Source organism: Manis javanica, chromosome 4, assembly GCF_040802235.1.
Source record: "Manis javanica isolate MJ-LG chromosome 4, MJ_LKY, whole genome shotgun sequence".
Taxonomy (NCBI): domain Eukaryota; kingdom Metazoa; phylum Chordata; class Mammalia; order Pholidota; family Manidae; genus Manis; species Manis javanica.
Window position 1 is genome coordinate 12,241,784 of NC_133159.1, and position 27,545 is coordinate 12,269,328.

Sequence of the window (27,545 nt, forward strand, 5' to 3'; positions counted from 1 at the left end):
CTAGCTGTGTGGCACAGAACCAGACCACTTCTGGCTTCTGGCTTCCTTGTCTATGAAATGAGCTAACTCTCCCAGGCATGGCACACAGGATAGCAAATGATAACTGAGCAGCTAGTGGGTTGAGGAAGGATTACTGTTCCTACTTTACAGATGAGGAAACCGAGTCTCAGAAAGGAGAAATGGCTTGTCTGAGGTCATATAGCCAGTAAGTGGCTGGGCTGGGACTCAAATTCAGGTCTCATTTTGAATACCAAGCTCCCCTCCCCTTTATGTAAGTATAACACTAATGTGCCCACTTGTACCAAAAATTCCCTTCTATATAATGGAAGCCATATTGGCATAAAGACCCATGCCTGGGTCTCTAGCTGTACATTTTCATGGCTGGGAGGAAAGGCAGGTTTCTCCAGCACTCCTGCCTCACTGAAATCTCCCAGCTCTTCTCAGTGTTGTCCTTCTGCTTGGAACAGTTGCCTCCCTTCTTCTTTTAGGCCTTGATCTGTGTCACGTCTGGGAATTGTGCCCAGACCCCACCCCTGCCATCTGCCCCGAGACCAAGCCAGGGGCTCTCGAGCTTCTGAGGCCCCCTGTCCTTCCCCATAACTTTCTAAATGGATGTGATCTCAGTGTTTAGTTGCTGGCCCTGAGAGACCGTCACCTGTGAGGGGACAGAGATAGGCCCAGCTGGTTGTGTTAATAAATGTCTACGAATGAACCAGTGGCTCCCACCCACTCCCAATGGGGGAATTTCCAGGCCAGTTCAGAACACATGTACTGAATTACTATGCTGTGACCAGCACGGGCAAGGACTTCTGGGGGAGACAGAGATGGTCAAACTGCAGCACTTTAAGGGCAGTGCTCAGATCAGATAAATGCGGTTGTGGGAAGTGTCATAACAGAGCTATGAGGTGAGAGATCCTTCAGGTTACTGGGTGAGGAGGGGAAGGGAAGGAAAGCAGGGTGGCAAGCACTGGAGCAGAGGGATGCCCTTCGGGGCAGCAGAGGCAGGGTGCCAGGAGGAGATACTTGCATTGGCAAGGCATGGAGGTAGGACCCTATGTAGTTCCAGAAGGAGTTTCCTTATGCCCTGCAGAGCTGAAAGGGCAGAATCAGGCTCAGCTCAGCACTATTGTCAACAATGATGGTAATGGTTAATGACCAGTCACCCATGGGTTAGAACATATAACCAGAACAGGGCTGACGGAAACAGGGTGCTTGATTAAAACTTGCAGATTGAATGGAGGAACCACTGAGACCTAGACTCAGGATGTCTCCTCATGTAGGAGAATGTGCTCAATAAGACCCTAGTTATATATCTCGTGGAGGGCATAACGTTAGTGGTTATGACTTCCAGAATCAGAGAGGCCAGGGTTCAAAGACTGCCCTGGCTTGACGAGCAGTGAAACCTCAAAGAGAATTCACTTAATCTCCCAGAGCCTCAATTTACCCATCTGTTAAATGAGGCCACTGCAACATAAAATGACACAGCCTCAGTAACTTAGACAAGCTCTGTAACCATGGGTAACCACTGGTAACATAACTGATGGAACCCCTTGATATTACTTTTATGACAGTGCATGGTAAGTCAACACACCCCTTACTGCAAAACTTAGGACCTTTTCACTGAATGGCTCATGACCAGAACACAAAGGAATAATGCCTCCCCTCACTTCCTCTTGGGTGGGCCCAAGAAATGAAGCAGACAGCCTCAGATGGTGAACGTCTCAAGGACTCATCACAGGCTGACACAGAAGGCGAAGCCCTTCTCACCCAGATACAAAAAGGTGTGCCCCGTGTTCCAGTCATTGAGTAGACCCAGACAGATCTGCACAATTAAAAAATTCTCTTCCTCCCTTCCTCACATGCCCCAGGCTGAACTTGAACTGATGCTCAGGGGAGAGATCTCAGGCCTAGAAGCTGACTTGTCTTTGCAGAAAGCTCCAAACCTTTCCCAGGGCTCTGGGCAGCTGGGAGGGGGCAGGGCTCCATCTAGGTGTGCGGAGGGGAGGGGTCTGCCAGGGGGCTGGATCAGGTGGAAGTATACATTCCTCCCAAACGGCATCAGTTTTCTCCCTCCATGGCCTGTAATTTACATGCATCTCTCTTTCTGGTAGCTTGGCCAGCTCCAGGCGGATTGATTCCTTGGTGGGAACAACCCAACCACTGTTCCTAGGGGCCTCCTTCCCCAGCCCTGGCTCTGTGCTGGCCCGCCTGAGCGCCACCAGCTCTCCATGCAGAAATCAACAATGCCCCTCTATTGAGCGGTGCGCGTGCCTTGGGCTGGGCTGCCGTCACCCTAACCTCCCCTTCGCCCCAGGCACTGGCCTAGGCACTGGCTCCGCCGCTGGCACCCGGTATGGTCTGGCATAAGACTTTGGGGCACTTTGGAGCCATTCCACCTCCCAAGGAGGCTCCCTGATAGTGTGACCAAATGTCCTAGTTTGCCCAGGACTGAGGGGTTTCCCAGGATAGGGGTTTTTCAGAGCTAAAACCAGGAAAAGTTCTGGGCAAACTGGGACAAAGTGGTCCTTGTATCCCTGTAGGAAGAGGTCAGGCCCCAACTTTGGGATCCTGAGGCAGAATCTGAGGCTGGAATACAGACATCTGAGCCTTCCTAACAGCGCTGGAGATGTCTGGTTTATTAATTAATGGTTATAATTAATAATCACACTCATGATCCCACCAAGCGCCATCTATCCAGTGTGGTCCCTGGCTGGCTACTAGGCTGAGTGCCTGGAGCATGTGCCTCATTTACCCCTCATCCCTGGTGGGGACGGTCAGGCCCCTCATCCCCACGTGACATCACAGATGAGGAACCCAAGACATGGGTTAGTGAGTAGATCTGCCCAGATCCAGGATTTGAACCCTCTGGGCTCCCTGTCGGGGCCCTTTGGCCTCCAGCCAAGCCTCCTGCCCTTGGGGGACACAGGTGACACATGACATTCATGTGACACAACACATTCTCATCCACAGGTGTACTCTCGGATTTTAACAAAACCCCAAAATGTTTGCATGGAAGGAAAGGAAACTGCCACCTGATGATTTTCACGCTGTTCTTCAGTGTGTGCAGAGTCTTCACCCAGGGGTTCACATTTTGTGGGAAACTGACTACTCTGGGATCATGGTTGTGTCAGTACCTCCCCCCCTGCAGGACGGCAGCCCAGAAGAGACACTGGGGAATGGTGTGTCAAGGTGCCAGGGTGATATTCCTCTTTTCCTCGCCTGCTCAGGACCCATCTCAGATGGCAAATGAGGGGGAGGGATGTGATCGCAGGGCCAGACACCAATCCACTCCTATCAACAGAAAGAACCCTCTAGATAACGTCCAGGTATCTACTAGCAACAGGTCATGTTCACAATTCGATACCATGGTCCAGAAGCCCAGGGGGAGGTCCTGCTGGTGCCACTCCAGCCCTGGCTGGCAGCCCCATTCCCTGTGGCAACCCTGGCCTGGTGGGGATAAATATCAACATCTCTGGCCCCTGGGGCAGTGGAGCCGGCCTGTCTTGGGGGACATTCCAACCTGTGTGAGGTCACTGCCTGAGCCCAGGATGGGTCAGAAGGAGAACTGGCTTCAGATGGCAGCTCCCCGCTGCTGTCCTGGCTAAATCACTCCCTGAGCTGAGGGTCCAGGGCCCCGGGACCAACTCCTCATGCTGACTGTGCTGGTTCTAGTGAGCCTGTTCAGAGGTGGGCCTCAGAGCTGCGCTGGAGATTCTAAGCCCTCTACTCTGCATCATGGCCAATTGCAAAGCTATTTTGCTGATGGAGCTTTTGAATACATAAATCAGATCTTAATAGTCCTTTGCTTCAAACCCTCTAATGGCTTTCCACTTCACTCAGAATAAAATCCAAGCCCTCTTTGCATGCCCTGGCCCCTGCCCAGTTTGCTGACCTTGAATCCAACACCCCTCCCCCTGCTCCACCCTGGGTCTTCTTTCTGCTCCTCCAATGCTACAAGCCAGCTCCCTCCTCTGGGCTTTATACATACTGTTCCCTCTACTTAGAACACTCTTCCCTCAGCCCAGGAATGATTGGCTCCTCCTCAATGTTGACTGGGGTCTCAGCTCAAATGTTACCTGCTCAGAGAGACCTTTCTGGAGCACCCTGGCTGGTGGGGCCTCACCTCTGCCCCTGCTTCTCTCTGTTACTTATCTGGGTTCCCCCCCCCAATTTTGCTACCTTTTATGTCTTCTTTATTAGATTGTCACCTCCTGGGGGGCAGGCTGTGATTGCAGAACAGTGCCTGGCACTGAGGAGGCTCAACAGTCATTTACAAAACAGAGACAGAGCAGGAAGCTATGTGGACTAGCTCCAGGGTTCAAGCACGTTCCCTACATAGTGGGGGCCCCAGATGCCTGTCATTGTCAATAGGAGCAAGGGGTCAGCTCCTTGCGGGTGCCCACAGCATCATCAGGGGCTCTTTAAAAGTCAGAGGCATTCTCAGCTCCAGAAAATCTGAGACGGGCTGAAAACACCTGGAGGAGCCGGGTACCTGCCTCACGGAACCTGAAGATGACATGACTCCAGGGAAGACGGACCTTAAAAACCCTTTCTCCTCCGGTTCATGGGCAAGAAGGGCCTCGGGGTTCTACATAAACCCACGTCACTCCCAGCTCCTTGGAGGGAGGAAGAGATTCATCCCATGCACCTGACTTCACAGGACAATGGCGCTCCCGGTACTACTACCAAGAGGGCAATCCTGGCTCTCTCCAGTAACCTGTACCTGTGGGGACCTGACTGCTAAGAGGAGGGGTCTGGGGACCTCAGAGGGCAGAGCTGGGCCCCAGCAGGGGGAGCTCAGTGAGCGCTGGATGGATCAGAATGGCCCAAGGGCTGGGCTGGGTCACTCACTCTCCACGTAGAAGACGCCCACTTTGTCCGAGTCCGACATGGAAATGTAGAGAACTATCTCATATCCGGCAGGAAGGCGGTCCGGGCCTTTGGTCCTCAGGAGCATTTGGGACATGTCCTTGAGGTCTGGCGGGTGGACACAGGAGGAGGACAGAATTAAAAGATTTGCAGCTGGAATGGTGGCTCACAAATGGCGGTTACTTTTCTAATCAGGACAGAGAAACCCCACACATGTTTATTATGGAAACTACAAAGAAACATAAAAACTGGTTGTCATCTTTACCACCACAGAGGACTTCCTATAACCTTTCGGGAATTTCCTTCCAGTTCTTCTTCTACATACATGTCACTTAAAAAACATGGTTCCAACTGAACTATGTTGATAGTTTTGTTTTCAACAAGGGTGGATATTTGAGGCCACCATCCCCGCCTCACCCTCCACCCATGAGTATTCCCATGCTCCTCCTTGCCCCCAACCCCAAATGCAGGTCCCGGTGGCACCTTCCTTGCTGTAGACCTTCTGGTCACTGCAGTCCTCCTTGGACAACCAGGGCGTGTCTTGGTCACAGTTCACCAGCAGGATGGCCCCCTGGCCCTCGGGGCCCCAGGTCCAGGTTGCCTACATTGGCAGGAAGAGAGGTCAGTGCCCTCTGTCCCGCCTCCTGGCAGATATCCCCAGCTGGTGTGCAGACCCCACAGGAGGCCAGAGAGATAGCCTGAGGATGAGGATAAAGAGCAGGCACCACCTCCGGGGCAGCCGTGCCCGGGCAAACGTGAATCCCGCGTCTGATGCCTGGAGGGGGTCAGCAGAAGCACCAAAGGCAAGTGCAGGAGGGGCACAGAGGCAGAGACACATACAGGAGGGTTGAGCAGGGCAGTTACGAGCCTCATGTCTGGGGTGCCTGCACCTAGAGGAGCGTGGAGGCAGGGAGACAGAGGGGGCCAGGGAAATGAGCAGGCAGACATTCTGCGAAGGGCTCAGGGGAGATGCCTGGATGGCCAGACACCCAGCTGTGGCCAGACATGCTCTGAGTGCTCCAAATGGGGCCTGCAGGGCGATCCATTTTCTACACTGCAGCCAGAGTGATATTAGAACAAGCTCCAATCAGACCATGTTGCCTTCCTGCTCTAAGTCCTGTCAGGGGGCTTCCTGCTTTAAGTCTCAATCCTTCACTGTGGCCTGCAAGCCTGGGGGAGACCTGCCCACCTCTCCACCTGTTGCCCTCCACCTTCCCCCTCTCTCACTCTGTTCCCCGAGACTAGCCACCTTTCCACTCCGTCCCAGCTCTCAGGCCTTCGCCCACCTGGTCCCTCTGCCAGGAGTGCTGTCCTGGCTCCCTTCACCAGGACAACTCCACTCCTGTTCGCAGCAGGACCGACTGTCCCTTCTTTCTGATTCTTCAGACTGGAGCAGCTTCCCTGGGTTTACGCTACTGGCACTGTACACGTTTCTGGGGGGTGGACTTGGGACAACTGTGGCCACCCATGTCATTCTTTACTTAATGTGGTCTGTCCCACTTGACGGAGGGCTCCCTGAAGGCAGGAGCTGTGCTCCTCTTGTGCTTTCTGACCCAGTCCTGAATAAGAAGGCTTTTAACAGTATTTATGGGATGAGTGAAGAAAATATGAAATGTCACTGGCCCAGATGGAGAAAGTCTGGGTAAGGCCATGACCACAGGGATTGTGTGACTTCACCGGGGCTGCTCCTCAGGGGAGGACAGATGCCCCAGAGGCTCCATGGAGCCTATTGTCACGTGGTTTGGACATGGACATGAAGAACATATGTGCAAGGCTGACTCGGCGTCTTCTTGCGCCAGCTGCCTGAGGAAGGCAGGGCTGGGGCAGAGTGCCACTGAGGACTGGGGAAGGGGGTCCCCAATAGACCTGAGACCCCCTTGGCCATGTTCAGAGTTTGAGACTGGCTGCCAGGCCCCAGGCTTCCCACTGGGCTGTATTTATTAAACTTTAAAAAATATCTATCTACATATAGTTTAAACCAGGCTTTAGGTTGTTATTGTAAAAGTAACATATGCCCATGGGCATATAAAATTTAAGTGACACAGAAGGGCAGAAAGTGGAAAATAGAAGTAACAGCCTGGATGTACATAGAGTAAAACCACCAGAGCTTCAAAACTGGGTTGAGGGAAAAGTACAAAACAGAATGAAATCGAGACTACAAGCTATCTGCACAAGTTAAAAATACATGCACACCAACACACCACATGTTTCGCAAGAATCATAAGAGAGAACAGAAAGAGACATATTAACCCCATTAAAATGGTCCTTTGTCGGGGAGCTGAATGGCAGTGGGGAAAGCAGGGTAAAAGAGAATGAATAAATGAGCAGATGAATGAATGAATAAATAAAAACAGGAGAGGGGTTGTGTGTGCACCATTAAAGATAACATGCCTTGAACTGACAATGACTATTGCCAACTTCTGATGGTCTTCCCATCTTGGTTAAAAAAAAAAAGGCAAACTACTAAGAGCAAATGCTTTGGCAGTACTTCCACTGCGACAGGACATTGATCCTTTCCAGCAGCTCCATGAACGGGGCGCCCCATCCTGTGGCTAGGGCAGCAGCCTCAGGGGCCCGTTCTGTGGCCGTTCCTGTGTGGGAACGTGGCTACTCTGTGGGCTCGGTCCTTGGTGTGCTGTGTCCAGGAGCCTGTCTCGGGCCCCAGCCTCCTCGTCTGTAGAATGAGAGCTGCCTGGGCTTGGCGGGAGGACCTTGGCTGCCTGCAGGATCCAGCCCCCACCCAAGTCAGGTCCGGGCCCTCTGCGCTGGTAGCTCGGTACCTTTTTTGGGTTGTTCTTTTCCACCACGCCGTCCCGGTCGGCATCCACATCCAGGGAGATCTCTGGGGACAGACACACGGGTGAGTTGCTGTGTGTTTACACACAGGAGGAAGACCTATGGGATGTGGGTGTAGCTCATCCATTTGCTTGGTCCCTGGAAGGGCAGGGCCTTGCTGAGGTCATCTTATCCAGCCCCCTGCCTCATCACCCCATTGCCTGATGGAGAAGCAGGCAGACGGCATAGCTTAGGGGTTTGACAGGTATTGTCAGGTAGGTCAGGGATCCCCCACCTCTTCCCGGTTCCTCAGTCACTTCTGGGTGGGGGAGGGGTGAGCCTCACTGTATAGATCTGGAGCCTCAGTTCAGAGAGGCCAAGTCACATGGCCAGGGTCACACAGGTGGCATTAACAGAACTGGAGCACACTGTGGTTGGTGTGATGCGAAGTCAGATTTTAACACCTTTCATAGGATTCCCTAAATACCTTTCCTAGTCTGTCTCAGGCAGGTGCACATGCGCGTTGGTGTGTGTCCCCCAGAACTTCCCGTGATTTAGAGCCCACCTCCAAGGTCTGAGGGCTTTACTTTGGGTGGAAAACTGAGTCTCCAACCTCTCTTGATCTGAGGGTGCCTGAGAGGCCAGGCCACCAGATAGAGGACCCAGAGGTCCTCTTTATCCTTCCTTTTGGGGAAGGAACTTCAGTATACCTAGGCCTGCCACGGGGACAGGCTTTGTGGAGACTGTGTGGGGCAGAGAAATGAGCTCAAGATTTAAAGTCAGACAGTACTGGGTTCAAACCCTATTTCTCTCATTATAAGCTGTGTGATTTGGGGAAGGTTAGATAGCTTCTCTGAGCCCCAGTTTCTTTACCTACAAAATGGGGTCCTTTACCAGTCAGAGGAGTTGCATTCATTGTGACAGCAAGTGCTATGGACATTTGGAGGCACATACTTCCTGGTTGTGAGGGGCTGTCCTGTGTGTTGTAGACGTTTAGCAGCATCTCTGACCTCTACCCACTGGATGCTGGTAGTATCTCCTAGTTGTGACAACCAAAACATCCCAGATATTGCCAAATGTCCCTTGGGTGATCGACTAACAAGGCGGGACAAGGGAAGGTGGTGGGAGGGTCACACAGGATGAGAGGAGCTGGGTTCCGGCCCTGGAACTGCCCAGTGGGCTTGGCCTCACACTGAGCATGACTTGGATCAAGGTAGGGGTGGGTGGGAATGCATTCCTGGTCAGTCCCCTTGGCAGGCGTGCCCTCTCCTTGGACCAGGTGGGGAGGACAGTCCTGGCACAGGAAGGGCACTGATGTCCTTCTTCCCTGGGCGGGTGGCTCACCCTGAATCTGGTGACACTCAAGTCCTCCCTTTGTCCACAGCCTGATTCCCTCCCAGCACTGAATTTGTCTTTTTTGGGTCCAGAAGGAGGAGGTATCGGGGGGCTTTAAGGGCACCTGGTCCTTGGGTAAGGCAGCACTTCAGTGTCCTAACCTCTGTCCATTAGATGTTATGAGGTATGATTAGATCAACTCCTCCCATTGATCCCGTTCGTGGAGCAGCTGTTGTGTTCCAGGTCCCACACTAGGCCTGGGGACCTAGCGGTGGGCAACGGGGTCACAGTGCCTGCTCTCAAGATCCCAGGCCCACGAAATGAATACCGTTGGCCTTTTACAGGTGAGCAAACCCCAACTCAGATGTCACCTGTCAGCAAATTGGGCTGATGTGGGAAGCTGGTGCAGGATAAGGATTCTAGGGAGAAAGCAGGGAAAAGGACACCACCAGCTGCTGTGAAAGAGGCGGAAGGCTCAGATGGGGGAGCGATATTGATTTTGGCTCTCAGACCTTCACAGACCTTCTAGCTGAGCAGTCCCCAGTGAGTGCAGCCTCAGGTCAGCTTCCGGAAGCGCCTCCCTGGAAACAAGCTGCAGGCCCAGCCTCTTTGTAAAGAAGCGCTCTCTGTTTCTCAAGACAGCAAGCTCTCCTGCGGGCACCCTTTGCTTTGCCAGTGGTAGCGCACTCCCTCTGTGTGCCCCCAGAGAGGAGTCACACCCACCAGAGACACTGAGGGGGACACCCAGGCACCAGCAGGGTAGTGACCATGCTGTCCCCAGAGAGCACAGAACCAGGTGTCCTACCCGGGCTCTGACCCCAGGCCCCTGCCCTTGGCTGCTGCCTCCACTGACTCAGGCTGACTTCCGCCCTGGGCTGTCTCCAAACCCCAAGCCTGCCTTCAAAGACCCACGACTTGCTTCCCTGAAGGTCATTTCCAGAGGAGTTGGCCACATCCCCACACTGGCAGCCCTGTGGCAGCTTCTGTGGTATGTCCATGAAGAAGTGGGTCACAGGAGAGAAACTGTGAAGCACTTTATTGTGCTTGGCTTCCTTAGGAGTTTCTTAACTTTACAAGTTGTATCAGTATAATATCTGCACATAGTGCAAAAAAATCACACAGTACCAAGCAGTTTCAGAAGGCCAGCCTGTCCCCTCACCTGCCCACGAAATGAATACCGTTGGCCTTTTACAGGTGAGCAAACCTGTAAAAGGTTTTACAGAGGCTGTCTCTGTAAAAATAAATAACGCGTATATTGCTCTTTCTGGATTTACTACATTCAGACAAGTTCTTCTGACTTCCGGATACAAGATTTTGGCCTTGCATAACTGGGCTTCTGTATCACCCACCTTCCAACCTGCCCCAGCGCTTTGCATTTTCTCCTATGACCCATGACCTGCCTCTACCATCAACTGAAATGGGCTCCCCTCCTCTCCATCCTCCCTGAGAACCCACCTCAGCCTGGAGGCCATCCTGGAGGACTTCTCCCCTTCAGCACTTCCCCCCAGTGTCCAATGTAACTGGATTCCAGTGGGATGATCTTTGAAGGGATGGAGAACAGGGCTGCACAGAGCTCTGCCCTCCTGGGATGGCCCTGCCTTTCCCGGGAAAGGAGGAAGAGGACAGTGGGGCCAAACCACATTTCCAAGAGGTTCTGACTCTTACCGCAGATCCCCAGAATAGCCCCAAGGTGTCAGGTGGCTCCTGGGGTGTGGGGCAGATTAACGGGAAATGTCACTGGGATTGGGTTCAAGGCAGTCTGCCCTGGGAATCCAGACACTGAGGCCTCAGCTTTGACACAGAAGCACAAGCTTTTTGGCGGGCCACCGGCCCCCTTGGACAGTGGCAGGGTGCCCAGCCTGCTTACCTAAGTGGGCAGCTCGGGTGTGGTGGGGAGGAAGGACTCTCTCCCCCACAGCCAACTAGGGCAATTATCCTAGACTCTGGGGAGGGGCACAAGGAGTGAGGTCCTCAGGTTGGTGCTAGAAAGGCTCAAGGTTCATGTACGGGTATTGCGCCTATTGGCAGGATCACAGCAAAGAGGGCGAGACCATTCTCCCCTCCCCCACCCAATCTCCCCCTTAACAGGGAGGGCTTTGCAAACCTGCCCTAAGGGAGCCTTGAAGGCCCTCAGGGACCAGTGGGCTCTGAGGTATCATTTACTGCAGGGAAAAAGGTCTAGAGGCAGTGGCTACTTGTCAAGGTCATACAGCAAGAGCTTGGCAGGATGGAGACCAAGATCCAGGGCCCGGTTTGGTCAAGGGCACCATGGTTTGTTCCTAAATTCTAGGAGGAAGACCAAGGGACAGTAAGGTTCTTCAACTTCACCCCGGCAGAGAAAAAGTGTGACTACCCCAAGAGGAAGGGAAAAAAGGAAAGAGGGCATCAACTGAGCACCTACTCCACGCCAGGCCCTTTGCATGCACCATGCGATCAAGTGTTTGTAAGCACCGTGCAGGAGTATGCTGTGAACCCCATTTTGCAGATGAGAAAACTGAGGATGAGAGGGGTGATGGTCACAACGTGGTTAGAAGAGGCAGAGCCGGAACTTAAAGTTATTTGTCTGCTCTGAGGCCAGGGCTCTTGCTGCTCAGCGTGGGCTCAGGACAGAACTAGACTGCAATGGACTCAGATATGTGTCCTTGGGGGACATCGATCACAGGGTGTTCTGCCTCTGAGGTGCTGCCCTGAATGATTACTCAGGTCTTGGAGCTCAAGGGCTCCTGGGATAGATGCCTGAGGGAAGACAAGACCTGGAGGGGTCAGATAGAGCAGTGGGTCCAAGGGAAACTAAATATTCACCAGTGTTTCTGGTGGAATAGGAAACATGGCAACAGGGTGATGTTTTCATAAAGCTTTATTTCTGTGATGTAAATGGCTGTATTCTGAGATTATGTACCACCTATTCTTTTAGGTGTTAAAATGTGACGATGATGATAATGGATAGTAGGTTGCTTTATTAATGTCTGTTATTTTTGGCCAACCATCAATTATTATTTTTTTGGTGGGGGGACATTTTACTGGCCCATAGAACCTAAACGTCTGGAACTGGTGGCAGTTAAATAATTGCTTAGCAAAGGCATCTCAGAACCTCAGAAGGATGAGCCTGGTCATTCATCCTGGGTGGACCTGGGGTCTCCGTCCCGTTGCTCCCCCCCACGCATCCCCTGAGCACGAGCTTTACAGTCTTCTCATGGAGAGGAGAAGTCCAGCCCTGCCCCCTTTTAGTGCATTATTTTGCCACCTATCCTATGTCTGCCTTGCTTTGGTGAAAGTATCAATGGTGTAGTCAGCACTCTGGGATCACCCTCATTTGACAGGCCTCTGGCCATTGCCCTTCCTGCTGTGTCCTCAGGTGTCCCTGTCTCCATGGGATTAGGTTTCCTTAGGGACCGTCATCTGAGACAACTTGGGGGCTATGTGTGCATGGGAGGCTCACACGTGTGTCAGACCTCAGCTGCAACTCAGGCACCTTTGGTTTCCACCTGCCAAGACCCCTTGAGGCTTTCCTGAGGATCCCACCCCAAGGCTGGGCATCCCCTTGGTGCAGAAAGAGGGACAGGGTGACCAGCAATCAAGCACATTTAGGAATAAGCTGAGAAGCAGAAGAGCATGGCTGTTGAGCCTATTTTGGTGGCTAAAAGCACAGGACTGGAGAAAGAGGGGCCAGCGTGGAAAATAGTTGCTTTTCGGGGGGAGTTCTGAGAGCCCTGGAGGATGTGAGGTGACTGAGATGACTTGGCACCTCACAAACCACTTTCTGGGCTGTGGACTCAGACATGTTTTTATTTGTTTTACTTTTTATGAGCCTTGGTTTCCTCATCTGGGAAATGGGGACAATAATAGTGTCTATCCTTGGAATAGGTGTAAGGATAGATTGAGATCATGACAGTAAAACATCTAGTATCAGAGCCTGGTGCCCTACAGGTCTTCCTCCTCCTCCTCAAAGCCCTCAGCACAGTCCTGGACACAGAGTACGTGCTGAATAAATGGAAGATATCATTATTATTTTCAAAGCCCTCAGCATATAGTTGATTCTCAATATCTGGCAGTTCTTTCCCCCTGCCATGTGGCAACTTGTCGCTGTTCAATTAAGGCTGGACAAACAAAATGACTCTTTGAAATTTCCTCCTGGTTTAAACATTATATGATTAAAAGATTGAAAAAGTATATAAAATATCTCAACTGCAGGAGAGTCAAGTTTCAGAAGAGCCCATCCCACGTGCCCTGGCACCCAGTGCAGGGGAGTGCGGTAAAAATGGAAAATACCTGGGAGGGGGATAATCCTGAGTTCTGGACTCAACCTGCCACTGAGTTGCTGTGTGATTTTGAACAAGTTCCCTAACCTCTCTGGGTCTCTCTGTCCTCATGAGTCAAATGAGGGGCTTGGACTAGGTGAGCTAAGGACCCTTTGTGGACAGGCTGTTTCCTTTGCTATGAGAGGCAAGCTCATCTCTGGGCTGCGGGGGACAGGCTGCAGAGGAACTGGCTTTCCTCTCTGACTCACAGAGCCTGGGATGGGGGCGCTGGCATTGCAGTGAGCTGCCAGCAGACCAAGGCGTGCCTCCTCCGCCAGGACGCTCCTCACCCCGGCACAGAAGGACTTGGGCATGTGTGGAATCATTCCCCGGGCCTGCATTATTCAGAGGGGCTCCGAGTGCCAGGTCTGCAGCTTGAAAATAGCCCAAGTGCAGTTGAGAGGGCAGCAATGCCAGCCTCGGGGGCACAAGGGCTCCCAGGCCACAGCCATGCCAACTCACCAATGGCCGTGAGGAAGAGCCCAGCCTGGTCGATGGGGATGTTCCCCTCCTCCTCATAGTAGTTGACGGTGACCTTGGCGCAGAGGGGGCACAGTGGGAGGGAGAGAAGAGTAGAGATCACAGATCACAGGCAGGAAAAGCCTGCCACCCTCCCTGCCTTACACCTCTCGGCCTGTCAAGCCAATTCTCACCAAACATCTGAACCCTTTCCTCCAGGAAGCACTTCTGGGTTGGTGGGCTATTTCTCCCAGATTATCCAACTAGGTAGGTGACTCCCCTCTTCTCAAAGGGCCTCCAGGTGCTGCCCGCCTATCTGTGCCCCTGCTGTGCATTCTGCTGCCTGTGGGGCCCCCACCTCTGCCATGTGTATGTCCAGCTCCTGCTAAGCAACCAGGGGGAAGGGCTGAGATGGTCTTCTTTGGATCACACCCAGCGTCGTCACTGCCATGGGGCACATGGTGAAGTTCATAATTAACTAGAGAACCCAGAGACCAAAGACATCTGTGGCTGTGACTTGCAGTGATTCTGTTCCATCGCTGAGTGGCCCACAGTTCTAACCTCCTGTGAGGCCATCAGTCCACGCTCTAACACCAAGCTGTTGCATGCAGCAGCCCCCAGCTGCAGGTGGGTATGGGCCACTTGAAATGGCAAGTCTGATTTGAGATGTGCTGTAAGCGTGGGATGCACACCAGATTTAGACTTGCAGGACAACAGAATGTAGGCTAGTTCACTAATATTTTTATATCGATACCATGTTGCAGTGATAATGCAGTTGATTATATAACCAACCCCCTGCACAGTCAAAAGTCTGTGTATAACTTTTGACTCCCCTAAAACTTAACAGAGTACTATCAACTGGCAGCCTTACTGATAACATAAACAGCTCATTGACACGTATTTTGTAGGTCATGTGTATTATGTACCATATTTTTACAATAAGCTAGGAAAAGGAAAATGTCTCTTCAAATTGTCACAAATCTCCAAAAATTCTTCCAATATACGTATTGAAAGAATATGCTTGTAAGTGGACCTGTGCAGTTCAGACTTGTGTTGTTCAAGGGTCGACCTTATTTTGATATATGGAGTTAAGTAAAATGTATTATTAAAATTAATTTCACTGCTTTCCTTTTGCTCTTGTCATGTGGCTACTGGGGAACTGATACTGACACGTGTGGCTCCCATTCTGCTTCTATCGGACAGCCCTGGACTAAGCCTGCCTCCGTTCTGGCGTGGCCCCGGCTCCCAGGAGGTACACCCTGCAGCCAAGGTACCTTGTCACTGCTGGCCTCGGTGCTTGCTTGGCTCATGGTGAGCCGCAGCGTGGTGCTCGGTGAGAGGAGCCAGCGCTGTTTGCCATTCGTGGCCACCTCCTCGGCCTGCCCATCACGTACCACCTCTACCTGCACGCGCTCCGAGTGCTTCAGGCTGAAGGTGTGGGCCCCGGCGGGGGCTGCGCTGTAGGGAGAGAGGGACAGCAGGTCACGGGGACCCCTGGGGCAGGTGGGACGAGGGGCTTCAGGAGGACACTCCTGGAGGGGCCAGGCTGCCAGGGGCCGCCCAGGTTGTCTGGTCTGGGGACCGCAGCGGACCCAGCTGCACTAGCAGTGAGGAAGCTCTTGTTAAATATATAGATTCCTCGGGCATTGGGAAGGTTCAAGGGCGGGGCCAGGGGATCCGAGATCTTAACAAGCTTCCTTGTGCTTCTGATCGGTAGCCAGCTTCAGAAGCACGTGGTGCTGCAAGGGTGGGTGACCGAGACCCAGGCAGGAATGAGTTTGCTTCACAGGCGGTGTGAGGCCTAGAACTCTCGCCCAACCCCTCTCCAATGTCTGAGCTGGTGGCCAGGAGAACTAAGTTGACAGCCAGGAGGCACGCATCAAAGTGCTGGCTTTGCACAGGGATGGAGCCTGGAATTTGGGTCCTACAGGGGAAGGACTGGGTTGGTTCTGTCACAAAGATGCTGCCATCCTGCCATAGCGTGCATGGCCTGGAATTCTCCTCTCTGAGAGTCATTCCTTGGGGTTCTGGATGTTTATCCATTACAAGGGACATACTCTTGGAGTTCTTGAAAAGCCATCATGATTTTAGGGCAAGAAACTAACTGATTTGAGCTGGTTGCTATGGACTGAATGTTGTGTCCCCTCACATTTGCATGTCGAAGCCCTAAGACCCATTGTGATGGGATTTGAAGATAGGGCTTTTAGGAGATAATTAAGGTCAAATGAAGTCATGAGAGTGAGGTCCTAAGCTGATAGGACTGAAGAAGAGGAAGAGAGAGTCCTCTTTCTTCACAGGCACCGAGGCAGGCCCTGTGAGCACGCAGCAAGAAGGTGGCTGGCTGCCGGCCAGGAAGAAGCCTCCCCGGAGCCCAGCCACATGGGTTCCCCAATCCAGACTTCCGGCCTCCAGAACTGTGAGAGATAAACTTCTGTTTTTAAGCCTCCCAGCGTACGTATTTGGCTAAGGCAGCTCAAGCTTAAGGGGAGGTAACAGGAAGGACAGAGAAACGGAGGAAGGAAGGTGCCCGGGGCTGACAGTTGTGCTAAATCCAGCCCCCAGTCTGAAGGCTCCCTAAGGCCAAAGAGAGCTAAGAGGGACTTAGATGGGATTCTCACGGGATTTGGGACTAAGACCTAGGTACAAGCATCTGCCTCACGGACACACCTGCTATTTTGAGGGCCTGGGGTTCCAGAAAAGTTCTCTACTATGGTTGGGCATTAGAACCATCAGAGGCTGTTGTTTAAACCTTCAGGGTTTTTTAAGGCTCCAGAATGGTAGATCCTAGCCCTGGGGAGTCCAGCTGGCAGCACTGAGGGGCGGCTGGGGCAGCTGAAGAGGGAAACAGTGGCCAGGGTTGAGTAGGAGGTTTACAGTAGTAGCTCATAGTTCTCAAACTTCAGCAGCAGCAGAATTTACTGGAAAGCTTGTCTAAACAGATTGCTGGGCCCCTCCCTTCAGTTTTGGGTTAAGCAGGTCTGGAGGGGCCTGAGAATCTGCATTTCTACCATGTTTCCAGGAACTGTTGGTGGTCCAGTGGCTCCACTTGGAGCATCATTGATCTAGACGGTCCTCAGTGCAGTTCTGTGGGTAGAGCCCAGTGGTGGCCCAGGCTGTGAGTGTGAATCTATAGAGGTTGCCAGGCAGGGTCTCTCAGGCCCAGGCCACAGACTGCAGGGGCTGCTGGCGCAGATGGCTGGGCTGGGACATGGCAGGATAGAGTGGATCAGGGCCTGGCAGCCCGTGCTAGGCATGGGGAAATGAGCTCAAGAAAGAAGCTCCAGGGCCACTCTGGTTCTTATCTATCTACTCCTTTGTAAACTCCTCAGCCAGTCATGGGGCACTGGATGCCCGTTGGCTGTGGCCTGCTGCCCTCTGTCTACATCCATTATTAGGGGAAGCACAGAGTCAAAGCAAAAACCCTGAATTGGGGGTACATGCGCAGAACATCTGGGTTCGAGCAGTTTTTCCAATGAGTTGCTGAGAGAGTCTTTAGTGTGTCCCTTGCATCTTCAGGGTGTCCATGTGCTGGACTATAAGACACAGGATGACTACCCACCGCTCCTGTTCCACAGGCTTCATCTTTCTCCCCTCACAGGGCGAGGGCTGCGTTTTGTCTCATATACTTCTCCTCCTCTTCAGGGACTAGCACGGGGCTGGGCACATCACACACGCCGGGCAAAGAGGGTGGAACTGAGCAGGACAGAGGTGAGCCTCGTAGAAGCACCAGGCGGCACTTCCCAAGGGAGGTGTGGCTGTGCAGGGAAGATGCTTTTAGGTGGCACATGGATGAACACTTTAAAAGATTGATGTATTTATTACATGTGGTATGTTTTTAAGGCAATTGACAAAGGCTTGCCATTTATGGTAATAAGATCTCCATTTAAAATAAAGTTGTAAGAAAAATGTAAGTTGATTTAAAGAAAAATGTTTAGTAGTACTACAGGTGGAATCTGGTTTTGGTAAAAATCATGAGTCTAAGCAATTATGGGTTTGGGTCTGGGAAATCTTCCTCTAGGGCAAGTCCCAGCTTTGACCATCATCTTTCTGGGTGGCCTTGGGCAAGGTGATCTCCTCTTAGTTTCATTAAGTGTAAAATAAGATGATGGGGCCAGGTCAGAGGTGGTTGGAGTCCAGGCTGCGCAGAGGGGACAGACCCTGGACAAAGGTATGGGGAGGGAAGGGCTGAAAAGCTGGGGATCCCTCTGATGGGTCCCTGCCCATCTTTAACCAGAGCCACTAGTATTTCATCTGGTTTTATATATTGGGTTTCTGCATACAATTCTATTTGGGACAAAATGCTTTACAAACTCACAGGGGAGGATCTTTAAGGACACTGATTCTGACAATAGTTGGTGTAAGTGACACTTTCGGCCACCTTAATTCCTCTGGGCCAGCAAGAAACTGGAGGAGGCCCCAGAGGCTCAGGGGGTTAATGCCCGGCCTACATTGGAGCTTCAGAGCCCCACACCCTCCTACCCCAGCACCAGCCCTGCTCTGAGCTGAGCAAACAGCTATTCTTGGAGTGGCCCTGGCACAAGCAACAAAGGCACCCATTGTGCCCTATGGATCCTGCAGGCTGCCTCCCTCCCCAGAAAGAACCTCTCAGAATCCCCTGCAGAAACCCTAGAACCAGGGGCTGCAGGCCCCTCAATTTTCCTGGGAGGCTGCAGGGAGGGGCCCAGGACTTTATCAAGGCAAAGAGAGTGGGGATTTCGGTGGTGGCCATGGTCCTGGGCTTATGGGAAAGAGGCTAAAGATAGTGTGGACAGAGGGACAGGCTGCCAGTCCCTGGGACCACGTCTGCTATGCCCACAGTTGTATCCCAGTGCCCAGGACATGGCCAAACTCAATATATGCTTTGGGAATAAATGAATGAATGAGCCCACCCTTCTTGGTTTCTCAGACTGTGTTGCTCCATCCATGTTTATTCCCCCTTAAAAAAGACAAAGAAATCAGGTTGCTTGCCTGTTTGAAAATATTTAGTGGCTCCTCAGTGCCTACTGATACAATAAAATCCAATTCACCCAGGGGCATCTGGCCCCTGCATCTCAACTTGACGCTCCTGCCTCATTTCCTGAAACCCCTCTTACCCTCTAACTCCTTGCACTGTTCCAGCTCACTGTGCATTTTGCATATGCTATTCCTTCTACCTGTAATATTTCCCCCTGACTTCTCTGCCTGGCAACTGTCCACCCCTCTTTAAAGAACCAACTCAATCAATTTGTCTCCATCCATGTTTATTTCCCCTTATGGCAGTTAGCTCCTTGAAGACAGGGACTGTATTTTTTTTTATTTCAGCACCTGGCTTAGTACAGGCAAGCAATAGGTCTAAGTGTTTGCTGCAGGAAGGGCTAGAAGAGGGTGCTTTCTTATGTGGTCATTCATTCACTCAACACATATTTATCAAGTACTTACTATGTGTCAGGCACAGCTCTAGGTGCCAGGGCAGTTTGGCGAAAAAGATAACATGTCCCTTGAGCCCATGGAGTAAATATTCCAGTGGAAGAGAAAGGCTTTCAATGGGTTACACAACTAATTATGTGATTTCAGCCATGAGAATTGCTATCAAGGAGAAGTATGGGATGCCTTGAGCCCTGGCTTGGAGATCAGGGAAGGTTTCCTGGAGGTGGTGACATTTGAGCTGAGGTCTAAACTTTACATGCTAAAGAACAGACAAGCATTAATTAGATCAGTGGTTCTTAAATTTGAGTGTGTATCACCTGAAGGGCCTGTTAAAATACAGTTGTCAGGCCATCCCCCAGAGTCTCTGATTTAGCAGATGTGGACTGGGGCCTGAGAACCTGCACTCTCCCCCTCCCAGCTTCATTGAGAAACAGCTGACAAATGTCGTTGTGCATAATCGTATACAACAGTGTAGGATATGATGACTTGATATACATGTATATTGTGGAGTGGAACTGCATTTCTAACAAGCTTCCAGGTGGTCCAGGACCACAGTTTGAGAACCACTGAATTGGCCAAAGTGAGGAGAGGGAGAGGCACAGAGATGTCCAAGCAGCAAGGACAGCCTGGGTAATGGCCTTAGGTGGATGTTAGTCCAGCATGTTCAAAAAGTGGAAGGTCAGTGTGGCTGGAGTTTGTGAGCAAGGGGAGGGAGAGAGCGGTGGAGAGGACCCAGCTCATGGCGAGGAGTGGCCTTTCTCCTGAGAGCACTGAAGCCTTCTAAGAGGTGGTGATGCGATCATGTGTGCACTGGAGACAGATCACACGGAGTGCTGGGAGGAGAGTGGATTTCAGGAGAGCAATCGGGGAGGTGGGGGAGCCAGGGAGAAGGTGACTGCAGCTGTCCAGGTGAGCAATGACGGCGGCATGGGACTGGGTGGTGGCCGTGGAAATGGAGAGAAACGTCAAATGAACTTTAAACAAGACTGGAAAGCTATGTAAGATGTAGAAGACATATATTTACTGAGCCCAGACGAATTAAGGGAATTCTGGGCTCTGTGACCTAACATCCGCTCAGCCCCACAAAGGCTGTGTGGTCTCTGGGGAGGCAGTCAGCTTTTCTGCTCTTTGCTCAGCTGGTGGAGAGGGTGACCCGCTTGGCCTCACAGGCTGGGGGCTTGCTCAGTCCCAGACTTGAGGACATGACATGCCTGCTTCTAGCTCCCTGTCTCAGCTTGTCCACCTGCTCTGGGGCTTGTTAACACCAGTTGGGGCTCATGCCCACAGTGAACCCAGTGCCTGGCAGCCTGGGGATATCCTGCCCTCAGGGCTTTGCAGGAGTCTGAGGTTGTGGGGTCATGGATGCCAGCTTGGCATGCAACCCTATGGTGAGCACCCTCAAGGAGAGAGATGAGGGGAGGGAAGCAAGGTTCCACACCTGGCACGGCGGTGGCTGGAGCCCTGAGGTAGGTGGCTGCCCTGGTCAGGAATCAGCAGAAGCTAACCATGATGTTAGTCTTCAGCCAGCCATCCTTCTCTACCTGGTAACCTCTCCAGCCTCTCTCCGAGGCACTGGGGCCTCCAGTTGCCCTGGGCCCTCTCCTTAGGGAAGAAATGATCTAATCTATGGTCACTCCTCCCTAGCGCCTTCAATGACTCCCTACTGCCTACAGAACTAAGTCTAACACCTAAGCCTGGCATTCAAACCCCTTGTTTGAGCTCATCCACTCTCTAGCCTTACACTCTATGCCACTGAAACTATGTCCTTTTTTGCCCCCACATGTTACAACTTTCCTGTCAGGTACCTTTGCTCCTGCATGGCATGTTCTGGTCACACTGTGAACCCCTGTCCATCTTTTGGCTTGGTTGCCATCTCCTCCAGGAAGTCCCCCCGATCACATCAGCCAGGACCCATCTTTCTCTCCTTTTGCTGATGCTGCAAACACTTAACAAATGTTGATCAACATTTCTCTCCCAGGGACATTCTGAACTCTTTGAGGCCATATCTCATTATTATTTGTTTTAATAATACTATAATAAACCCAACACTAATTTATGACAACTACTTGTTGAGTATTTATTATGTGCCAGACACGTTCCAAGCCCTCGGCACACATGATCTCAGTCCATCCTTTCGATAACCCCATGAGGCCTGTATTAATGTCATCCCACTTTATAGATGAGCATGCTGAGGCCCGCATAGGGTGAGCACTCTCTGGGACAGTAATGGCAGAATGAGGTCCAGCTCTTTGAGTTCTGGGCCTGCCTGCTGCTTTCCTGGGAGAGGAACCATAGGTTATAGTCCCCGCTAGAGGTCCTCTGGGCAGGGACACCTGGTACTGACAGGGGTTATCAGCCCTGGCTCAGGAAAGGATCAAATGAGAAGCTGTTAGGAACCTCTTGAGGCCTCTACATATTTTGCAGGTGCAGGTCAAAGACCCAGAGAGGGGACACCAAAGGCTGGCTTCCTGCACTGGGCTCTTGGGTGAGTGATTGAGATAAGCAGTTGTGGGCCATTCTAGACCCCTGGGCCCAGCGCCTGGCACCACTGGGTAGGACAGGGCTGCCTCTGAAAGCTGGCTTCCCCCAGAATTTAACAGGTATGCCTGTCCAGCTGGGGGTAGGCACTGGGGCGAGCCCCTATCGCCATCCTCCCAACCTGACTCAGGGCCCTGTGGGCAGGAGGGGAAAGCTTTGGGGGACCCCAGCTGTGCAGGGAGCTGTGGGCTCAACACACGGGGTGCCAGGCCCTCCTTAGAACCCTGCCACCCCCTGGGAACTAGCCTGAAACCGGAGCCCTGGGGCAGCTCCTGGCTGGGCCTCTTTTTCAGGGTTGAGAGCTCTGGGTGTTGTTCTAATTTATGAGGCCACCTGACCTGGCCTGATTCCTCCTACCATCATTCTCTCAGGAACAAGTGCTGCTCTAGCCAAGCTCGGCTATATGCCCTTGACCTTCCACTGGCCAGTCCAATGGTGCTCATCCCTTGAGGCTGGGGGTGGAGAGCTCAGCCCAATGACAGGCCAGTCTACATCCATCACTGGCCACATGCATTCATTCATTCACTCAGCCAAGGAGCCCTTCATTGACTTGAGGGCTGGAGGAATACAGAACAAGGAGGACAGTGAGAGCGGAGGAGGACATGCCTGAAACCCAAGTCCCAGGATGCAGCCCGGCAGAGCGGTCAGGGGCCTGGGCTGTGCGCCACCGCTATTCTCAGCTGTGTCATCTTGGACAAACATTCCTTACCTCAGTTTCCCCAGCTGAAAAGGGGGCCAATAATAGTACCTAACTCAAAGTTGTGACGTTTAAACACACATATAAATTATTAAATATACACGAAGAGCAGGCAAGGTGCTAAGGTCAGCCTGGTACAGAATAAGCGTTCAATAAATATCAGTGAGCAATATTAAGTAAATGAAAAATCTGCAGGGAAGAGAAGTAGCAATGAGGTAGAGCACTTCAGAGGTCTGAAGGATAGTGCTCCAGGCAGAGGGAAGAGCATGTGCAAAGGCCCTGAGGCAGGTGGGAGCTAGGTGCAGTCAAGGCCTAACTATCCACAAAGCCAATGTGGCCACAGTGGTGTGTGTGCAGGGCGGTGGCAGGAGATGGGGTCAGTGGAGTGGGGCCTGGCACTCTATGGGAAGGGGAGACCCTGGTACCCCAAGTCCCCCTCATTTCAAACTGGACTGCAGACACTCCCCAGCCTTTGTCCTAAGAATATTTTCTAAAACACTCACACCAACTATGAGACAGAGAGAGGAAGTCTGGGAGTGAGCTGAAGGCGTGAGATAGGATGAATTTAGATTCTCCAGGCTCTTCCCCAAGAAGGGGTACTTCTTTGCACGCTTTCCCAGCGTTTTACTGTGCCAACTTCTAGGCACTCTTATCCTGGGACCCACTTCATATCTTCTGCCATAGAGTGATGGGCAGCCTCCTTCTGGGAAAATTGGTTGGTTAACCTCTGCTTTGGGGTACCCTGGAGAAGGGGGTGGGGGAGCACCCACCTCCCACCTCATGGGCTCACCATGAGATCACATCTCGCCAGGACACTGTCCTGCAGAGACAGCAGACAGTTAGCATCATCTCTGCCCGAAGCTCCTGCAGCCCTTAGGCTGCTCCTGACTCCTCTCCGCCATGGAGGAGGAGGGGGCACCTGCCCAGTGAGAACTCCCAGGCCCTGTGTAGACGCATCACCCGAGGGAGGCAGAGGAGAAACATCTCATGGTCCCATTTGGGGGCCAGTGGGAGAGTAGAGCACAGTGTGATCACCCTGTTACCTGCCTCCAAGGCTGCCCTTTCTCCAATCCCTCCAGACTCTGGGGGGGTCCCTGGCACCAGTGCAGGGAGAACATCACCCCCCAAATGTGAGAGAGGGGGAGAAACCAACATGGGATGCTGCTCACTCTGTGCCCTCTCTCCAACCTAAGCCAGAATCAGACGGGAACCCAGGTCGGCTCCAGAGAAGAAGCAGCTGCCCACTAAAGGGACCATCAGGGGAGACTGCGTGGACAAGGCGCACACGTGCCGGATGTAAGACAAGTACGCTGGGGAGTACGAGGCAGGAACGGCAGGCGTCGGGAACAATGATCACAAAGTAAATCTCTAGAAAAAAATCCAATTTCCTCCTTTCTATGCACCTGCTCATAGCTTGCTGGACACTAGCACTCAGAATGGGGCCAGGTCAGGGCATGCATCCCCAAAAGGTTTGCTGGGCAAGAGTGGGTGAACCACAGGGTCTGCTGAGGAATGGGGAAGGCGAGGCCTCTGCTGTGTATCTGGAGGGATGGGAAGCTGTGTGTACAGGTCAGGTAAGGGGGCCCAGAGCCCTTGGGAAAAGGGGGTCCAGAGCCCTTGGGAAAAGGGGGTGAGTACTGAGGTCTGTTTACTCACCTCTGTGACTTAGGAGTGAGGGGTCAAGGCACCACTCCCTTACTAACTGGGTCCACTAGGCCTTGTACCTTGGTGTCTCCTTGGGGGTGTCACATGGGCTCTTGAGTTAGAACCTATGTCTGGGTCTGGAAGGACTCAGTGAGAAGTGGAGGACTGAGTGGGGTTCGGTGAAGTGTCCAGAGGCAGTTGGCTCATGGCCTGGGTGAAGGGTGGAAGGGACACAGTTTGAGAGGGTCATCCAGTTCAATCTGCTACTTTTAGGGTTCCCCAAGGTAGAGTGGAGGTTAAGAGCATGAGTTCCGAGTCAGACAGACCTGGACCTGAGTCCTGGGTGCCCTCGGGCAGATGGCTTCAACTCTCTGAGCCTCACTCTCCTTATCTACAAAATGGGATGATCACAGCAGGACCTCCCAGGGCTGTGGTGAGGAAGACAGGAGACAATGCTTTTGGTTCCTAAGTGCTCACTAATAGCCCTGCTGTTACCAGTAAGGACTGCAGCTTTTAACCATTACAGGTATAGGAGTAACACCGGCAGTCATGGCCCTGTCTCCTTAGTTCTGGAAGAGGCTTTGTTCTACCAGACCAGCAGTTCCCAACTGGAGGTCTTCTCGACTAGGCAGTTCCTCCTGCCAGGAGATTGCTGGCATTATCCAGAGATGTTTCTACTTGTCCCAATTTGGTGGGGAAGGTGTGCTACCAGCCACCCTCCAGATTGGCCAGAGATGCCGCTCTCAACATCCTACCATGCACAGGACGGCCTCCACAACAGATAATTATCTGGCCCCAAATGTGATAGTGCTGAGGTTGGGAACTCCTGCCCTACCCTTGTGCTGTCCGGTTCAGTGCCACCAGCTCCGTGGGGCTATTGAGCACCTGAAAGGCAGTTAGTCCGCATTGAGATGTGCTATAGATATAAAAGACACGCTGAATTTCAAAGACTTAGGATGTAAAGTATTGCATTGATTACATATTGAAACTCTAATATTTTGTCTATGTTGGATTAAATATATTATTAAAATGAACTTCACCTGTTTATTTTAACCTTAAAAAATGTGGCCACTAGAAAATTAAAAATTACACTCGTGGCTCTCTGGTGGCTTGCGTTCTCTCTGTTGGCTGGTGCTGGTCTAGACCGCACTTCTTTGCTTGGGGGTGGTGGAGTCTTCAGTGAAGGGCAAGTGAGAGAGGTGTGGGTCCTTGTGGCTGTGGCTGGTTTCTGGAGAAGGCATGAAGGGCATCGTTGCACCTGCGCCCCCTGCTAGAGGGAGGATGAGCCCACACCTCCCCAGCTCCCTGCCCCCACTGGGGCTGGGCTCTCTCTGCCAGGGCAAAGCAGGGCAGGGGGCCTGAGCACGGCCCCCTTCTTTACTCCCCACCCCACTGGAGCCCCCGTGCCAGCCTTTTAGGCTGCACCAAAATGCCCCAGGGAACAAACAGGCGGGTATGGTGACAGCTGAGGCTTAGAGACCTGAGCGCCCTGGCCCCCAGCCCACTCCCTGGCAGTGTCCAGTTTAGGACTGGGAGTGGGGAAGGGAGGGGAGCTCTCCCAGGCCACTGAGGACCGGACCGCACTCCACTGCTGTGTTGTGGCCCTCAGAAACCACTCCTAAGGTTTACATGTGGACAGTGGAGGCCAAGGGCAGATGAGGGGAGAGGATCCCTGGTTGGCACAGTGACCGGGCCCTTTGCCCTCTGAGAAGGAGGCTGGGGCTTGATGGGATCAGTGCGGCCAGTGCCTGCTGAGGAGCTGGCAGAGGTGCCAGGGCCATTGGAGGTGACAAAGAGAATGGGCTGGGGAGGACGTGTGGGAAGACACAGGGATGGGGTTTGCTGGGGGCCTGCGAGTGGCAGGGTGCACCATATGATGTAATGATTTGGGAGCAGTAAGACACATTGGTACCTCGGGTTAGCTCAAGGCACAGAGAGATCAGGGGACCTGACTAAGGTTATCAGCACAGGGTCCCACCTGAGTCCTGCATGCTTCTTCCTCTCAGCACCAACCCCTCCCACCCTAGCAATGGGGACATTTCAGATGCACTGGGTGGAGGGCTGCATGATATCCTGGACCTGCTCCGCCCCTTCCTTCACATCAGCCAGACTTTCACAAGGCGGCCCCACACTCTACAGGGAGATGAATTATGGGACTGGGCTGCTTCCTGGGGGCTGGGTAGTGGTGGGGCCCTGACCTCAATTCCTGTACCCTAGGTCTTCTGGTGTCAGAAATCCTGGGGGAAGAGAGGGAGGGAACAGGGTCCTGGATCAGGGCCACTCTTCTTACCAAAACCTTAACTCCCCAATGGGGTGGAACAAGGTCCCTCCCTGACCCCAGGGTGAAGTCAGGGGAAGGCATTCGGGTGCTGCGGAGCTCACAGCCAGTGCCTGGGGATGGATCACCACCACCACCAGCACCCCCCCAGGGCTCAACTGGAGCCTGAGCAACCTCCAGGGCCAGATCCTGCCCCAGGGCAGCTCCCCTCTGGCCCTGCCCCAGCACCCCCAGCAAATTCTGGAGGAAGCTCAGTTGACATGAGGTGGGTGGTGAGTCAGGAGGGTCTGAGGGAAGTGGACGGCACAACGGAGGAGAGTGAGAAAGCTGAGGGGTGCTGAGGTCCTCCTGGGAGAGCAGCTGGAGAGGGCCAGGAGGTGGGAAGCCTGGGGTGCAGGTGAGGGAGTCAGGCGGTCTAGGAGGGTCTCGGGATTTCGGGGAGGCTGACGCAAAGTTTGGGGGCTGTCAGATTTCTGGGTGAGGTTCTTAGGATTTCTGGGTGCGGGCACCTCGGACCAGGGGCAACTCTGGCTGGAGGAAGGCTGGCTGCCCCCCCACCCCGAGTCTGAGTCCGGGGAGGGTCTCCGGGTTTCTGGGGCTGAAATTTCGGGACTTGCATCCCGGGGTCGGTGCGGTGACCCCGCTTACCTGTAGACATCGGTCCAGAGCTGCGTGCCCAGCACATACACCGCCTCTATGCGGCTCCCGTACTGCAGCCGCACCGTCCGCTCGTGTAGCATCTTTCCCGCCGTGGCCGGCCCTGTGTCCCAGCTCATCCAGCCCCAGTGGCAGGTGCGCTCACCCCAGCAGCCCACTCAGGGCCGGCGCTCTGCCTTTATCCTGCCGCCGGTGGGCGGGGCGGCCCGTGCACCTCCTCTCGCAGCGTCCCGTCCGTCAAGCGTGGCCACGCCCACAGCTCTTTCCGCCCCGCCCCCTTCCGGGGCACAATGCTCAAGCTGGGACAGATGACAGAAACGAGGAGCTGTCATAGGGGCGGGGACCGGAAGTGGTGGGACCCCAGAGGGAGTGGGTGCCCTAACCCAGCCTGGGGTCCGGGACCAGCCTTCTTAAAGGAGGCATTTGCAAACTAAGGGGAAGGGAGGAGAGGGAGCCACCTGAGTAAAACTAGGAAGCCAGTCTGACATCCCCCTCCAGCCCACAACAATCCCTGATCCCTATTACCAGAGGGAAAATGGGGAGGCGTGGGAGTGGGAACTCCCTACAGGGCCACAGTGCCAAGCCACGG

General features: G+C 53.1%; 1 protein-coding gene and 1 long non-coding RNA gene across 3 annotated transcripts in view; one reads left to right on the plus strand and one right to left on the minus strand.

Annotated features, from left to right (window-relative positions):
• Nucleotides 1–27,155, minus strand: part of PADI2 (peptidyl arginine deiminase 2) — a 42,347-nt gene extending 15,192 nt beyond the window's left edge. Inside the window, exons 1-6 of one of the 2 annotated variants that reach the window (XM_037000066.2) lie at nt 26,948–27,155; nt 15,011–15,194; nt 13,740–13,812; nt 7,650–7,711; nt 5,353–5,470; nt 4,852–4,977 (exon numbers count right to left, since the gene is read on the minus strand). In XM_037000066.2, coding sequence (XP_036855961.2) covers nt 4,852–4,977; nt 5,353–5,470; nt 7,650–7,711; nt 13,740–13,812; nt 15,011–15,194; nt 26,948–27,075 — 691 coding nt within the window. In that variant the 5' untranslated portion in view covers nt 27,076–27,155. Of the gene's footprint in view, nt 1–4,851; nt 4,978–5,352; nt 5,473–7,649; nt 7,712–13,739; nt 13,813–15,010; nt 15,195–26,947 lie in introns of those variants that run through there. The other variant, XM_037000067.2, reaches the window with a different exon arrangement.
• On the plus strand, nt 17,124–23,803 carry LOC118968652 (uncharacterized). The gene is made up of 3 exons (XR_005056422.2): nt 17,124–17,444; nt 21,567–21,627; nt 23,571–23,803. It is a non-coding gene; the product is annotated as an uncharacterized lncRNA (long non-coding RNA).
• Nucleotides 27,156–27,545: the final 390 nt, after the last annotated feature.